The sequence below is a fragment of the Hirundo rustica genome, chromosome Z (genome assembly GCF_015227805.2).
Source record: "Hirundo rustica isolate bHirRus1 chromosome Z, bHirRus1.pri.v3, whole genome shotgun sequence".
Lineage (NCBI taxonomy): Eukaryota > Metazoa > Chordata > Aves > Passeriformes > Hirundinidae > Hirundo > Hirundo rustica.
In genome coordinates, this window is record NC_053488.1 from 60,525,306 (window position 1) to 60,543,258 (window position 17,953).

At 43.5% G+C, this 17,953-nt stretch overlaps 1 protein-coding gene across 3 annotated transcripts in view; it reads left to right on the forward strand.

Moving 5' to 3' along the window:
* Positions 1–17,953, forward strand: part of ZNF608 (zinc finger protein 608) — a 96,753-nt gene that overhangs the window by 32,041 nt on the left and 46,759 nt on the right. For all 3 annotated transcript variants that reach the window (XM_058424210.1, XM_058424209.1, XM_040091105.1), the window contains exon 3: positions 14,500–14,755. In XM_058424210.1, coding sequence (XP_058280193.1) covers positions 14,500–14,755 — 256 coding nt within the window. The remainder of the gene's footprint in view (positions 1–14,499; positions 14,756–17,953) is intronic.

Below are 17,953 nucleotides of genomic sequence, written 5' to 3' on the forward strand. Positions count from 1 at the left end.
AAAAACAACCCCAGGAGCGGGATTGTCTTTGCTGGAGGCAGGATTAAACCAAACAGTTTTTCCCAGCATACCTCTCATGTGTACTACCGGAACTTTATCTCCATCTCTTGTTCTCAGGGGCTCAGATTGGGCAGGGCCTGCTTAGTTGGTGGAACTTCAAGGGTTCACTAACCAGGTGGCCTTTGCTAAATTAATCTCCCAGTTCTTGAAAGTCCCCCCACTCAGTGCCTTCAGAGTGGTTTTAAGCAGGCTATTGCACCATTCAACTTTCCCGACTGCTGGCACATGATAAGGAATATGGTACACCCACTCAATGCCATGTTCTCTAGCCCAGGTGTTTATAAGGCTGTTCTTGAAATGAGTCCTGTTGTCAGACTCAGTTCTCTCAGGGATACCATGTCTCCACAGGATTTGCTTTTTAAGGCTCAGGATGGTGTTCCGGGCAGTAGCATGGGACACAGGGTAGGTCTCCAACCATCCAGTGGTGGCTTCCACTATGGTCAGCACACAGCACTTGCCTTGGCGGGTTTGGGGAAGGGTGATGTAGTCAATCTGCCAGGCTTCCCCGTACTTATACTTGGACCATCGCCCACCATACCATAGCGGCTTCACCCGCTTGGCCTGCTTGATGGCAGCACACGTCTCACAGTCATGGATAACCTGAGAAATACTGTCCATAGTTAGATCCACCCCTCAGTCTTGTGCCCACTTATAGGTGGCATCTCTACCCTGGTGACCTGAGGCATCATGGGCCCATCCAGCTAGGAACAACTCTCCCTTGTGTTGCCAATCTAAGTCTATCTTTGACACCTCTATCTTTGCAGATTGATCTACCTGCTCGTTGTTTCGGTGCTCCTCATTAGCCCGACTCTTGGGGACGTGGGCATCTACGTGGCGGACTTTGACAGGTAGCTTCTCTACCCGAGTGGCAATGTCCTTCCACTCATCTGCAGCCCAGATTGGCTTTCCCCTACGCTGCCAATTGGCCTTTTTTCCACCTGTCCAGCCAACCCCACAGAGCATTGGCCACCATCCACGAATCAGTGTAGAGGTAGAGCTTTGGCCACTTCTCTCTTTCAGCAATGTCCAGGGCCAGTTGAACAGCTTTGAGTTCAGCAAGTTGGCTTGACCCACCTTCTCCTTCAGTGGCTTGTGCAACCTGTCGTGTCGGGCTCCATACGGCTGCTTTCCACTTCCGGTTCATCCCTACGATGCGGCAGGAACCATCAGTGAAAAGGGCATAGCGTGTTTCTTCTGCTGGCAGTTGGTTCTATGGTGGACCCTCTTCGGCATGTGTCACTTGTTCCTGCTCCTCTTCATCTGTGAGACCAAAGTTCTCACCTTCCGGCCAGTTTGTAATTATCTCCGAAATCCCAAGGCGATTTGGGTTTCCAGTGCAGGCGTGCTGAGTGATAAGGGCAATCCATTTGCTCCACATGGCGTCGGTGGCATGATGGGTGGAGGGAACCTTTCCTTTAAACATCCACTTCAGCACTGGTAGTCGAGGTGCCAGCAGGAGTTGTGCTTCTGTGCCAATCACCTCTGAGGCAGCTTGAACTCCTTCATAGGCGGCCAAGATTTCCTTCTCTGTTGGAGTGTAGTTGGCTTCGGACTCTTTGTAGCTTCAGCTCCAGAATCTCAGTGGTCGGCCCTGAGTCTCCCCAGTCACCTTCTGCCAAAGGCTCCAGGACAGGCCATTGTTCCCGGCTGCTGAGTAGAGCACATTCTTCACATCTGGTCCCGTCTTCACTGGGCTAAGGGCTACTGCATGAGCGATCTCCTGCTTGATCTGGGCAAAGGCTTGTTGCTGTTCAGGGCCCTGGTGGAAATCGCTGTTCTTGCGGGTGACCAGGTAGAGAGGGCTCACAATCTGGCTGTACTCAGGAATGTGCATCCTCCAGAAACCTACAGCACCTAGAAAAGCTTGTGTCTCCTTCTTGCTGGTCGGTGGAGACATTGCGGTGATCTTATTGATGACCTCAGTGGGAATCTGCTGCCGTCCATCTTGCCACTTTACTCCCAGGAACTGGATCTCTCGGGCAGGTCCCTTGACCTTGCTCTGCTTGATGGCAAAACTAGCTTTTAGGAGAATGTGGATGATCTTCTCTCCTTTCTCAAACACTTCCATTGCTGTGTTCCCCCACACAATGATGTCATCGATATACTGTAGGTGCTCCGGAGCCTCACCCTTTTCCACTGCAGCCTGGATCAGTCCATGGCAGATGGTGGGGCTGTGTTTCCACCCCTGGGGCAGTCGGTTCCAGGTGTACTGCATGCCCCTCCAGGTGAAAGCAAACTGAGGCCTGCATTTTGCAGCCAGAGGAATGGAGAAAAATGCATTAGCAATGTCAATTGTGGCGTACCATTTTGCTGCCTTGGACTCCAGCTCGTACTGGAGTTCCAGCATGTCCGGCACAGCAGCACTCAATGGCGGAGTCACTTTGTTCAAGGCACGGTAATCCACAGTCAGTCTCCATTCTCCGTCAGACTTGCGCACATGCTAGACGGGGCTGTTGAAGGGTGAGTGGGTTTTGCTGACCACCCCTTGGCTCTCCAGCTCCCGAATCATCTTGTGGGTGGGAATCACGGCATCTCGATTTGTCCGATACTGTTGGCGGTGCACCGTCGAGGTGACAACTGGAACTCGTTGCTCTTCTACCTTTAAGAGTCCGACTGCAGATGGGTTCTCTGATGGTCTAGGCAAGCTATTCAATTTTTTAATGCACTCTGCCTCCACAGGCATAGCCTCCTCTGCTATTTTAAAAGCCCACCTGAGTCCCTTAGAGTCTTTGTAATAGCCATTCTGGAGGAAGTCTATGTCCAAAATATGCAGGGCCCTTGGGCCAGTCACAATTGGATGTTTCTGCCACTCCTTCCCGGTCAGGCTCACCTCAGCTTCCAACAGAGTCAATTCCTGTGATCCCCTCGTCACCCCGGCAATGGAAATAGGTTCTGTCCCCACATATTCCGATGGTATCAGGGTACACTGTGAACCAGTATCAACTAAAGCTTCATATTTCTGTGGCTCTGATGTGCCAGGCCGTCGGATCTACACAGTCCAATAGACCCGGTTTTCCCGTGCCTCTCCCTGGCTAGAGGCAGGGCCCCTCTAGCACCGGTCATTATTCCCTTCCTGGCCATACATGGTAGAGGTCCCTTCACAGGGATCTGACATATCATCCTCACTTCTATAATACCTGGCAGCCTGGTCATGGGATGTCGAGGCTACCTTCATTTTAGTGGAACCCCCTCGGTTAGTGTTTCTCTCCTTGAGCTCACGCACCCGTGCTGCCAGGGCAGAAATGGGTTTCCCATCCCACCTTCCCATGTCTTCCCCATGGTCACGCAGAAAGAACTACAGGTCAGCTCGTGGGGTGTACCCTCTCTCTCTAGTTGGGGGCCGTTGAGCTCTGACTCTGGGGCTTGTAACTCTCACCGGTGCCACATGGGAACTGTTCTTCCTCATCTCCTCCCTCATCTCCCTCATCTCCTCTCTGAGTTATTTAACCACGGCAGAGACCTGAGCCTGCATTGGGCCACTGATCATACTCTCATAATTTCTGAGCTTGTTGGCTACAGAACCCACTGTCTCTCGGTTGTTATCGGCATTAATGGTTGCAATGAATGTGGCGTATTGGGATGGTCCTGGAGTTGCCAGATTCCACAGCATTTGCCCTGTGCACCTGACTTTGTTGGGGTCATTATCATGCTGCCCACCCCTCCCAAAGAGTACCTCCAATACTGCCACTTCTCTCAGCTTTTGGATCCCTTCCTCAAGGGTCTTCCAGCGCATTCTATGATGGTGCTCCTGCATTCTGTCTCTGTGGACAAACCTCTCCCATACACTCATTAAAAGCTGCTCCCAAAGGGAAAGGGGCCCTGGCTCCCTTACAAATACCTGATTCACACCTGAGTCCTGGGTCAAGGGTCCCAAATTCCTTGCCTCACTACTATCTAGTTGCACGCTTGTACTTAAAAGGTCCCAGACCTGAAGTAACCAGGCTGTATAAGCCTCATGTCCCCATTGTGCAAGATCTTTTTGCAGATAACGGAGACTTTCATATGTCAGGGACTCAGTGATGGTCTCAACCTCTGGCTCCCCTGCAGGTTGTGAGGGCCCTCCTTTCTTATCCTAGTAAGTGCCTGGGTGCTCTGATTTCACCTTATACTTCTTTGTTTCCACAGGGGCCACTGCTGCTGGCTGTGGCTGCCCCTGTGGTTCAGCTGGAACCTGGACGGTTGTAATGTCTGTGGGTTCTGCTGCTGCACCATCAGACTCTCCTTTGTCGGGGCAGGGGAAGGGTTTCCCAGCAGCTGGGGCTAATGAGGCTACTACAGGGGAAATGTGCTCCCTCAGCATCTCACCTATTTCCTTCACCCAATCTCGGTGGTTTATTCCTGAGGCAGGCTGTGGGGCAGTGTCAGGCTGTGGGACGGGGTTAGGCTGTGGGATGGGGTCAGGCTGTGGGACAGGGTCAGGCTGTGGGGTAGGGTCAGGTTGTGGGGCAGGGTCAGGCTTTGGGATGGGGTCAGGCTGTGGGACCGGGTCAGGCTGATTTCCCCTGGTGTCATTTTTTCACAGTAGGTACCGTTGTTAAAGTAACCCCAGAAATACACAGTTAGTGTATGATAGCCTTGAATCCATGTGTCTGCCTTTCAGAGGAAATTAAAAATCCACGAATTCCTCACCTTGTTAACCCATACAGCAAACTGGATGACAGCCACAGTAACCTTAGTTACAGGGCCCATGTTTAGATAAGGGCCTGCAAATGGGAGAAATACGGTCACCACCACATGCCACCTGAACCAGGGTAAGCCAGACCGCATGATATCCAGTACACCACAGTGTAGGCACTTAAGAACTGTTATTCCTTTTTCTCTCAATGCCCTCGTGCCCCACGTTGGCCACCAAATTCTGTTTCGGTTTGAAAAGGCAGGTGTCTGCTAGGGAGAGGCAGGCCTCTCTAGGAATGAGGAATTTAAATCCTTCTCTCTGTGTTATTATAATTTGGAAGATTAAAAAAACTTTTCAGTCAGAGCTATGGGGAAAGGAATAACAGTCCTTTACTAGTAAATATAACAGGACAGACAAACAACAACAGCAATTATAGTAAAACAGAACCAAGAACCCTGAGGGGCAAACGGTGGTAACTCCGGCACTGATGGCTGGAAGCGGTGGATTTGTCCTCGGCAGGCAGGGAGGTGTCCTGGCAGGCGAAGTGGGCAGTGCTGGAGAACCCGCAGCAGCTGGACCTGGGCTGACCTAAAATCTAGCAGGGCAGCAAAGAAACTCCGAACTCCTGGGCGCTCCAACAGATGACAGAATTCTCAGAACCAGATTCCTCCGTTAACCGTGGACTCCAGGCAGCTACGAGTCACCCGACCGTCCTCCCCAGAAAACTGAGAGCAGATGAGTCCACCACCCTCAGCTCTTGGGAGCCTTTTCTCTCCCCCAAAACTAAGTAATCAACTTCCTTTATCCAGGTTGAGCACCCTTTAACTATCAGTAGTTAGTCTCCTAGCAACTTGGGGGGGGGGGGGGGGGGTGGGGTGGGAAATTCTACAGGAAAACTTAAGCCTCAACATTCAGTTACATGACACTGACAGATACTGGAAATCATTATGCAGTTTCTACTTAGCTCCCAACAATACAAACTTCTTCCTTGACTATTCAGAATTATTCCTTTCTTGGTTGTGGAATAGTGTACCTCTCTACATAGGATTGGTATCTTGAGTGAATTTTAGTACTTGTTCATTTTGTATTGAAGCATAGCAAAGCTTAGTGGCTGACTGAAGAAAAGTTTGGAAGTGCAGATTGACCAAGAGAAATCAAGATTCAGTGCTGTAAGGTGTTCTAGAGAGAGTTATCTCAACAAATGTGATTTACGTCGGCTGAATGAGGAGAAGTGTCTCTACAAGAAATTTTCAGGTGGTGATCTGGGCATCCTTCCAGATCTCTGCCAAGCCAAGCATTAGAGTTGACATACAGTTTTTCACAGACGAAGCCTTGGTAAAAGGATATCACTCACAGCTGTCAAATGCTAAACTTTCTCACAGTAAAATGGGTGAATGGCTTGGGAAATCCCACTTGAAGCTATAATAGGAGATCCAAGAGAGGACAAGGAAGTTTCCTTGCCTATTGTTCAACACTGTTGTGCTGCATTAGACCCCGCTCGGAACTTTGAGTTTTCATCATGGTCTTCATTAATACTGTTCTAAAAATAAAATACTAGCATTATCATGTCTGTGGAGGTGCTGCAGATCCATAATGTCATATAGTCCCATATGGTCTGAGGAGGTCTGAAGGTCACCATATATAAAGAACATGCAACTCTTAAAAGATGAGTTTGCAGAACTCAGTGTGCTGGATAATGCGTGCTGGATAATGCAGCTGATGCAAGTGGCAAAGAATATCTTTGGTACAGGGGGGACTTCTTTCTTTGTTCCCTGTATTGGAAGCTTAATAGCACTGTAGGACTTTTAAGTGGGTTTTTTTGCTGTTGTTTTGTTTTGTGGGGTTTTTTTGCTTAATAGAAACTGTTCAGAATATTGAAATCATTCCAGATGTGAGAGATTTGCTTCTTTACTAGGAAAAAAAGTGATAGTTCTGTTAATGTCTTTTTGCTCTCTCCAACTACTCAGTTGATTGAAGTGGAGAAGTTAATTTTAAGGGTAGGAAATACTTGGAAACTGCAAGTAGATGCTACTTGTGTTACTCAGTTCAACACAATTATGCATCAGGTTTCTTGTTCATAGTTTAATATTTGTAAAGCACAAACTTTTTTTAAAAATAATATTTCTCTCAAAGGTTTCAAAGTGTGAAATTTGGATGAAATTTAGGCAGTTTGAATCACCTTTATAATTCTTTTATATTTAAGCTCTTGTGATTCTCAAGTAAGTTCACCAAAATAAGTAATTTTTTTAGTACCTGTAATGGCTTTAATTCAACGTTCCTGGGTGGAAACACCAATTAATGTAGCGGTTTCATGTTTCATGTTCGCTAAATTTTGGTTGCCAAATTTAGTGTAGTGATCTTAATTTGTTGTTGTTGTTGTTGTTTTTGGTCAGAGAAAGATTAGTAGAAAAAGCAAAGCAGGCTCAAGCTTAAAAATAAACAAATAGTTTTATTAACACACACTAAAAGGATGGAAAAAAGAAAGTTGGGGAAAGAAACTAAAACAAAACAGAATGAAACTCCAAAACACTCTTCCCTCCCCCTGCAAACTCTCAACCTTCTTACAAAACAACATAAAAAGACACAACCTGTGATTGTCAGTCAGTTTTACCATTTAAACATAATCATTCATCACTCTGGGAGAGGAATATCCCTAGAGTGGGATGACATGGAGACACTCGCCACAAAACTACAAGAGTCGTGTGGCTCCCAGTGTCACAAATCTGTAACTGCCTGGAATTGTTGCAGATTGTGCTGTTCTACCTATGAGCAGCCTTTCCCCTGGCTACTCATGGGGTCTCAGTGTCACTATCTCAGGTACTATTTAAGAATGCTTCTTCTAGTACAAAACAAGTATTCTCTTTCTCTCTAAAATCATCTTTGTCTCAAAGGCTGAGACCTCCCTTTAACCCAGGAGCGAGGGCTTTAAGGTTCTCAATTTAATCTCCATTTATCAGTCCTCAATTTTGATTAGAACTGTTACAAATGGGCCAGGAGACCGGCTCCTTTTTAAAGGCCTTTATTAAGGACAGCTCTGGGTGGGGAACTCGAAGGGTCACGCACACCGGCGCTGCTCTCAATGGACGACGTGAAGGAGAAGGTGGTTCAGCTTTGCCACACAGCAGAACTGGGGCTTCTGTCCTCACGAGAGTCCCTGGGAAGACAATGGTGGCTCGAAGTCCGGGGGTGTCCTTGTGGTCAAGAACGGCTAAGGTTACGGTGACGACACAGGAGCTGGCTCCAATCGATGATCCGAGGTTCCTTCCTGTCTTACTGAGTTAAGAGTTGTTATTTCCAGTCCGTAGTTTTCTGGTGACTTGTCATCTTTAGGGGTCTTTTGTGTTAGGTGCACCTTAATTTGCATATGGCCTTGGGCACACAGTCTCTTGGGAGCAGAGGCGGTGACACTCAGTGGAAAGGGAGTACAGGCATAGAGTAGGGAATTGGGAATAGGGGTACAAACGAACAAGTCTTTACTTATAAACTGTTAACAAACAACAATTAATTAACTTAGGTAAACTTAGAACAGTAACTTTGTAACTAAGAGCTCATATTCTAGGATTTCATTTCTTACAAGAACCAGCATTCCCTCAAACAACATTAAGATGTTACAAAGAACTGTCCATTTCTCCATAGTCTACCACAGAGAAGTCTGGTTAAAAATGTCCGCTTCCTCGATCCCATTGTCCAGTATTGGTTCTTTCACTCTTGGTCCACTGACTTCATGTGGTCTTTTTTACGTCCACTCTGTCTCTTTCCTCTCCTTCTCAGGGAAGGGTTAGGCCTCAGCAGTTCCATGTTGCCCGGAAAGGGTTAAATCTGCCCAGGCCTGCAGCAGCCATGTGCTCTCTGCCCCGGCCCGCAGGGCTGCAGAGACGCAAAGCAAAGCCGTGCTGATGGCGGAGGCTGGTGGATGTCCTCCCTTCCACCCCTCGGCTTCATTTAGGGTGGCTCGGCTCGAAGTTGTCATAAAGCTGCAGGTTTTCTTTCTCTGCTGCCAGCGGCTGTGAAGCTGGGCCATGGCCGGGCCCCGTCTGCCGCAGCCCCGGGCACGTGGCCGGCGCTGCCGAGCTGCAGCCGCCCCAGGGAAAGGGGGAGGCTCAGGTGGGGAAAAGGGGGCTCAGCTGGGGAAAAGGGGCTCAGACAGGGAAAAGGGGGCTCAGACAGGGGAAAAGGGGGCTCAGACAGGGGAAAGGGGGCTCAGCTGGGGAAAAGGGGGCTCAGGGAAAAGGGGGCTCAGACAGGGGAAAGGGGGCTCAGCTGGGGGAAAGGGGGCTCAGCTGGGGGAAAGGGGGCTCAGGTGGGGGGAAGGGGGCTCAGCCGGGGGAAAAGGGGGCTCAGCTGGGGGAAAGGGGGCTCAGCTGGGGGGAAGGGGGCTCAGCCGGGGGAAAAGGGGGCTCAGCTGGGGGAGAAGGGGGCTCAGCCGGGGGAAAGGGGGCTCAGACAAGGGAAAGGGGGCTCAGCTGGGGGAAAAGGGGGCTCAGACAGGGGAAAGGGGGCTCAGCTGGGGGAAAGGGGGCTCAGACAGGGGAAAGGGGGCTCAGCTGGGGGAAAAGGGGGCTCAGACAGGGGAAAGGGGGCTCAGCTGGGGGAAAGGGGGCTCAGCAGGCCCAGGCGGATTCCTGTGTAGGCAGTGTCTTCCAGAGGCCTGGCCGGGCCCGGCGCAGCTGCCTAAGAGCAGCGGAGCCTGAGTCGGGCCCTCCTCTGTTCCCCATGATATTACCTGGTGACTGACCCAGAAACAAGAGAGAGACCTGCAGGGAATCAGGGTTTTCGTATGGGTACTTCCCAAAGTTGCAATTGACATTCTCAGTGGTCAAAACAGATGCCAATATCCCAAACTAGTTCTCTGATAGGACCCTGTCCTTTCTAAAGCAATACTATGGTCCTGACAGGGAAAAGTGTTCCATATTTCTCCTTAACTAAAAACTAAACTAACTCATGACAGTATCCTTGACTTTCCTGAGCTTTGAATATGAAATATGTAATAGATATATCTGTCCTATGGCAGAATTTCCTTTCTACATCCATCTTAACAGTACTTCTTTTTTTCTATGCTCTCCTTTATAGCACTGATATTTTTTCCCCCCAACAATTTGAAGCAGAATATTTGAAGAAAATAAAGTATCAGTTCTGTTAAGCATGATGTCACAATGCTTCTGAGTTGGCCTCTAATATGATTTATAGGCAAGAAATAGTGAAGTGAGATTAAAATTAGATCTTTCAGACAAAATGGAGATTCTTCATAGTGGTAATTCCTGTTACCTGGTAGAATATGAAGGAATAACTTTTAGGTTTTGGATATGTAAATTCTCTGTGGGGCAAGGTTTGTAGCAAGAGGAGAGTTAAAGATGGGTGAGATGTCTGGAAGTGCAGACATGCTTCTGAACACACAGACATTTTTCTCATGTCACATTCTCCCATATTTGTTCTCCTCCAAAGCAGTTAGATTAATTACATTAAAATTAGTTCTGATTTATGAGGCTGTGCATGAGATTGCCATGAGGGCTTCCGGGGTCACTGTTGCTTTAGAAAATTAGGATAGAGGCAAGTATACTTTATGTATAAACAACCTAGTGTCCTTTTCACCATAAAATCTAAAGAAAGCAATTGGTACGATTCAAAACTTCCAGATAGGGCTGAATTCCTTTATTTCCTGTTTCCTTTCCAGACATAGTGATTCTGTGAAGTATTAATTCATAACTCTAAAGAACTTGTTAATGTAATTTTCAAGGTTAAAAGTTTCTTAGTTCTTTCTGTCTTTATGTTGCTGTCTTTTAGAGGAAGGATATAGGTTTGCAAAGGGCCAGGCTTGGCTTTTCAGTTAGAACCTATAATAGGATTCAGATCTTCTTTTCACATTTTTTCTATTAGGGCAGACATTTCCACTGGGAATGCTTACAGTAGATTTTTCTCCATTTAAAAAGCAGTGCTTTCTGGGAAGAGCTTATACTTAGTCTGAAACCTGCTCCTCCACCTTTCTCCTGGCTGTGTTGGTAGGTGGGTTAAATGGCTTTTGGCATGTATATTTCAAAATGACCTGGTGGATGACACAGTAGTGTATGACCTACTTTGGTCTAGATAGGTAGACTGTGTTATGATTGAGATATATCTTCAAAGACACACCTTCATTAAATCAGGAAGGTGAATTTTGATACACAGGACTTGATTCTAGCATGTAAAGTGCCTGAGTAACTGAATGGCAACCTTGCTTATTAGAAAGTCTTGCCCATTTGCCTATTTCTTGTTGATATATTTACTTTCTCTTCCATGTGTGCTTCCTCCTCCTACTGATGAATGCTATGCAGCCACCAAAAAAGACTTTTGGTAAATGTTCAGATAAAGGATTGCTCCATGGAGCAATGACTACACTGCTTGGCAGGCAGTCTTCATTTTCTGTGAGCTTTCTGTTACTAAGCATCGTAGCTCCCTGATATGATCAAATACTTGTCAGTGGAAAACTGCTACGAATCACACTGCAGCTTTGTAGCCTTTGTCACCAATCAGCTCTCAAAAGCTCTTGGAATTAGGTGAAGAAAATATTGCTTGAATATTTCTGTCTTTTTGTACTCATTTGATTGTGTGTCTAAAGAGAGCATCTATGTAAATTACCTTCTTCAGATTCAGATTTTCAATCTCATATTGGAATCTCTTGTGTGATAAACAGCAAGGCTACTGCTCAGTATGCACCAACACCTGGCAATAATAATGAAAATATAACAGTGAGAAACTGCAGAGCATCTGTTCTTGACATTAACTTTCTTCAGTTTGACAGACTGCCACCACCAGATGTTAGTCTTATGTGCCTTTTTTTTTGCACTGGAGATGGCGGCCTTCCTGCCTCTCTTTGCCTCTAATAGCTTACATCAGTGCCCTTTGGAGAATTCATGAAAACAACTGTGTAACCACAATGATCTCTAAGAACCACCACTTTGCAGTGCTGTTATGATTATCCAACAAGATAGGATAATTTTAAAACATAGTAATCTGAAGCAATGTTTAAGCTTTGTATTTTTTTTTCTTGTGACTAGGGTCATACTTGTGTAATGAACATGTACCTCAGTGACAGTAAGTATCCACTTATTTCTCAGCCAAAGGTTTAGTGTTGTAATTCACAGAGAAACAGCTCCATTTAGTGCAAGCATCCCTGTTTGGCCTTGTCCTGAGTGAATGTTTCTAGTGGAAAACATGAACATTTATTAGCAGGTCTAAATAAAGCAGAACTGAGCACAAATATTTGTAATAAAGAACTTAAAAGGATACACTGTCAGATTCATGCTTTTCTTAGCTCCCCCTCACTGTTTATAATATCAAAAATGGAAAACGTATTTGTCAATTTAGCCTACATTCATTTAAAACATTGGCTAGTTTAGTATGACCGCGGAAAACACTTGGGATTTTTCTTGCTCTGGTTTTGTGATGAGTCTGTGTTATGGAAGAATGATGTTACCTGTGTAGAAGGAGGTTTTGCACAGCTTTACAGAACACCATGTAAACGATGAAACAGGCTATTCATCAGCATTTTTTTGGTTTATAATGGGATGTGGCTTAGCTTTTCTGAAGTGCTAGGCTCCATTTATCTGCCAGTTACTGACCCTGGTTGTCTTCTCGTTTGAAGTAAGGTATGTTAAGAACTCCTACATTATGCCTGGACTACACGCTGACCCCGCTTCACTGACAGAGCACCATTACCCAACCAGTGCCTGGGAGCGGGGCTCTGTGCCATCCGACTGTGTGCCTCCACTTGGCAGCAGGAGCTGCAGAGTGGAGAATCAGTGTCTCCCCACACACAGCATACACAGTTATGGTTTTGTGTGATGTGTGCTGTTAGATACTGTAAGTAACAGCTGCTGCTGGGGGTCAGTTGATATTTGACTTTCCTGTCTGCATTCAGGTCTGCTCTGCAAAGCTTTCTGTCTGTGCTTTAACTCTGCAACTCTGTTGGCATAAAGAGAAGAATAAAGACATCATTGCTTGAGTGCATTGTTCTGTGCCACAGGAACTCTGCTTTAACCAGTAGCATTTTGACGATATTAGTAGGCTTTTACTCCTTAGGGATGCCTTCAGTATTTATGTTTTGCTTTGGTTTTGGTGTTGTAGAGGTTTTTGTGGTTGCTTGGTTTTGGTTTTTTTGTTCGGTTGTTTTTTGTTGGTTCTGGTTTTATCATTTGGTTTATTGTGTTTCTTTGTTTGTGTTTTTACTTACCTTTAACCTGAAGATTTCATTCTCAAGAAAAGGTATCCCCCCTAAATGAGGAATATTTGGGAGAAGATTGTGGTCATAGGCCCTTCACCTCTCCTGCTTAGTTCTAATGTAATTGAGGTCAGAATCCAGGCTAGTCATACAGAGTTCATGCAAAACATTTTTACAAAGTTATTGAAAATTATTCAGCACCCATAAGGCTTGCACACATGATTAAAAACCTTGGTTGTCAGTTTGCATCTATGAATAATGCTAAAAACAATTGTTGTGAAGGCTAGTGGTAACAACTGTTACAATTTTTAAAATGTCTTCCTAATTCGTCATTTTTTTTCTCATTATGAAAAGTGTCCATTTGACAAAGTGAGCTGATCTGCTGATCTGTGATACATGTGTTATACCTTTTAGTCTGTCCTTTTCTTTGTATACCCATTTTGTTTTACAAGAAGGCAAAATTATCTATGATCAATTATCTTTGATCTATGTTGATACATTTGAGCAAAACCTAGATGATGTACAGTGAGTCTTTATGTCTTTTCTGTTGAGTCTTCTTATGAGGTCCAAAATTAAAAACAGCATAGTCTTGAAGACATTTGATCATCTATTTCAATCCAGCAAAAAGCAGCTATTAAAAAAAAAAATCACTAGGTTGAAGAGTGATTTCTTTGTGTGATAGATATCTGTGATCCAATGGGCCAAATGAACATGAGTTTCAGGTAGTTTAGCTAGTTGACTAGCTGTCTCACATCCTTATCTAGCTGTCTTTTATGGGACAAGGGACCTTAGAGCCAGAGTGAAATATTGAAAACCCTCAGCCAAATCTTTGTACAGGAAATCTGCTACTGAGTAGATTGGAAGTCATATGGGAAAGATAACTTCTTGAGCTCATATGTTTGATATTGTCTCTGTGAATTGTCTTGTGTTCAGACTGATTGCCTGGCAAGATGAATTCTTCTAAATATGCATTCTGGAAACCCTGAGAAATTAGATGATTTGTCTCAATTCTTATTAAAGTCCCCTCTGTTATTCCAGGTAGATCTAAATGCTATCTGTAAAGTATTAGGTGGATCTTCTAACATATTTTACATGCTTGGATGACAAGAGATTGTGTTTGCTGCCATATGGATATTAGAATTGTTTCAACTATTAATTTATCTATGATACACATGAAAGAATAGCATTTGTATCTTTGTATCTGTCTTTATAAATGCTTTTCTTAAAATAGAAAATGAAGTTCCCAGTTCACAAAATTAATTTCCATCCACAAATTAGTCTCTGTGAGTGCCAAGAAAAAAGTAAACTTAATCCTTGTTTTAAAAACTTGTTATTATTTCAGACTAACAGACAACAGGGAATACTCTGGTAGAAACTTAGCAAGTTTGATAGATATTTTTATACTTGATTTTTCAATTGCAGCATTTGGGCTAAAATATTTAACTCCTAAGACTGAAATAGCCTGTGATACACCAAATTGCTACTTAAAGAAATGCACTCTTGGTAAACTGGGATTTCTATTACTTTTGGGTTTTTTAAGTTTTATTTTAATTTAAGTTTTATTTTATTTGAATTTTTTATTTTTTAACTCTCACAGCACCATTATAGTAAGTTTGTCTGTTATTTTCAGGTTGATCCCCTGTTTACAGTGCCTGCACCTCCACCTCCGATATCCAGCAGTATCACACCTCAGATTCTGCCTTCCTACTTTTCCCCATCTTCATCCAATATTGCAGCACCAGTCGAGCAGCTTTTGGTACGGACACGTTCAGTGGGTGTAAACACCTGCGAGGTTGGAGTAGTAACAGAACCCGAATGCCTTGGACCCTGTGAGCCTGGGACAAGCGTGAACTTGGAAGGAATTGTGTGGCATGAAACTGAAGAAGGTAAATTGTTTTTTTCCATTAGGTTTGTCTGTGAATGTGTCGACAAGGGGGTTATATGCTGTATCTGCCTGGGTGCTAGCTATAGGCTTGCTAATCTGTTTGGACACCATTATATACTATGACAGTCACAGCTTTACAGTTCAGCTAGTGAGCTTTTATTTTAAAAACAAGTGGCAAGTCTTTCTATTATTTAAAGCAACTGTGTTTTCCAAATGACTACTATGTAACGCCAGCTAATAATAGAATTGTTTCCTTTCTATATTAAGAAAAGCATATGAAGAAATTGCTAATAGAATAGCATAAATGTGCTATTTAAATGTACATCATGAGGAGGTGTTTGTGTGATGGGAGTGGATATGTGAATAGTTTAGATGAGAACTTAGAAAGCTGAATATTATAGTTGATAAGAAATGTCACCATTACATAACAATAGAGGACCCAGAGACCCTTCAAAAAAATCAGTTTGATGTGATTTTTTTTTTTTTTTGCATTTTGGTTATCTAAAATATGCTTAAAGAGGAAAGCCTTCATCCTTGAAGAAAAGTGTTCCATGTGGTGCAGAAGTGCTATCAAAACCAGATTGATTTCTTTAATATCCCTTGAAGACATTAGTCCGGGTAGGAGTGCTGGAGAGCTTTGCGGAGCACTAAACATTGATTTGCTATGATTTAAAACAAAGTAAGTAGGAAGAGGATTATGCTGTGTTATGCAGATTTTTCGATTTTGGATTTCAAAAGCTCATTATTAAAATACCAGCTTTCTCCTGCTAAAAATACTGCATGTGTACACTACTGCAATTTTTCATCTAATAATAGCAGATGGTTTTATTTATAGCTGTGTGAAAATCTTCCTGTGATAGTTCTTACATTTCTTTCGAGGATAATTTAATTTGTAGTGATCTACCTTCCTCAATAGTGAAAACCAGATTATTTACAAAATCATATAATGACAGAATACAGCAGTGCATTGCTTCATGATAAATCCTGATGTGCTTCAGACCGTATGCACAATGGCATTTCGTCCTTTGCAGTGATATATAAGATCTCACCGAAGTGCTCTACACTGTCCTCTCAAAAATCAATAGAGTCAGATTTACTTGCTTTTGTATGCTTTCATCCATCCATCTTTCTCTCTGTGTGCGTCTACAGCAGATTCATAAGGTAGATTGATCCTTTTAGATTGTTTTTAAAGCACAGTATAAATTCTGTTTTAAAATATCCCTGCAGAGATGACTGCCCTTAGCAACTACAATCTTTCTTGGCTGGCCTGTATTAACCAGAGTTGGAATGTGTGGGTGTTAACTGTGTTGACATGAAAGAGCAGTAGCTGTTAACAGTGTTATTCTTGCTGAATAAACTAAACTTCTGACCCCCACTGAATTTAAGAGGCCTTCCCTGTGAAAGGTTTGGCACCAGAAATGAAGTATTAAAAAAAGTGCATTCTGGTCAGGGTGACATTCCATTTACCAGTATCTCAGCACTCTAATGGTTTAAAAACTCTTCTTAGTTAATGGAAATTAACTCTCTTAGCCTTTCCCTAGTTTGTCTAAAGCAGTTTTCTGAAACAATTCAGTGACTGGCGTGTTTGAGCTAAACTGTTATGAGTGTGCCTGTTTTCATATCTTTACAAACACTGGGAATGCTACAGCTATGAGTGACTACAAATATGGATAAAATGGGATTCTAAAATACTCTAGGAATATAGCTAGAATGTAGATTAAGAAACTGAAGATAGCTTATACGACATCATCCTGTGTACCATTTCTACCACGCTCTTGGTGTTTGAGTGTTTCAGGCCCTGCTGACTGAAAAAAAAATAGAAATTTGATTGTTTTATCCCAGAGTCCTCAATCAACACTGTATTAAGAAAAATAAATTCCTAATGATGATTTTTGCAATTTAATTACATTTCGATGTTTGGAGTGCACATACAAGTATATATTTATGTGTTTTCAAACTTTATGATATATTCATGAAAGCAGCTATATAGAAGCTCGCATGGAGCCATTTCTGCTAAATTCTAGGAAACAGCGTACAGATGGGTCTTCTTTTTACCTTTAATAGAAAAAAAGTATTATCAGATACCCATTTTCTTGAATTCTGAGTTTGACTTTGAGGCAAAACACAACCTTTCCTAAACTGGTGTAAATTCAGTTTACTCTAACCAAAGTCTTTGTAACTAGGCACATCTAAAAGCATGTTGATGTTCATGATGACATACAAATTTCTTTTGTGATTTTCATGTGTTTCTTTAGTTTTCACTCCCTTTACTCCTTTCCAAAACTTAATAAAAACACATATGCCAACTGACGTTTCTCTGGCTGTCCCATAGCTTCTTATTGTAAAACAATTCAAAGAAGCTATGGAAGGTGTGAAAATTTCTAATACTGTCTTGTGTTTTGAGGTATTTGAATTATCTTGTATTTAGTTTAGCCACGATGTAAAATGGGTTGTGAGGGGATAGCAATGGACTTGTAGGCTGGTTGCATACTCATAGGAACCAAATGTGCTGCTGAGCAGCCTTCGTGTGCTGCAGCAACTAGCTGTGGGAATGCAAATAGAGAAAGAATCACAGTTATTACAAGAATAGTAGCCTGAGTGGAGAAACATAAAGTCAAATTGTTTATGCAGAACTCATTATTAGCATAAATGTAATATGTGCTTTATAAAAAGAGAAGGTATATACTAAGAATGCCTGTTTTGGAGGTATCTGAAATAACCTGTTTTCTTTTATCTATGTTGAGCAAGTTGTCACATTCTGTTGCATTTGTTCTTCAAGGTCAGAAAAAGGATGATGTTCAGGCATATGAGTCATATTTTTATGCTAATCACTCCAGGGTGGGGGGCAAGGGGAGAAAGCAATACTGGATTTCAGACAAAATTCTGAAAGATCAAAAAGGGCATTGTTACAGCTCTTTTCATTACTTCCACACTACTCTATTTAGTTGACTTGATTTACTAAACCAGAGCATTTTTCCCAGAGCGTTTTAATCTTTTGAGGTGTAGAGGGAAGCTGGCACCTGAAGTCTGTGCTATTTAATTACAGGGAGTGGTAACTAACCACAGATGGTTACTCCTACAGTTGACTGAGACTGCTGATTATGGTGTAGTGTTTAATTGCTACCTATGTATGCCATAGACATTGTCATCTGCATAACAACCTTGTCTGGGATATAACTTGGTGGTGTGTCCAAAGTGG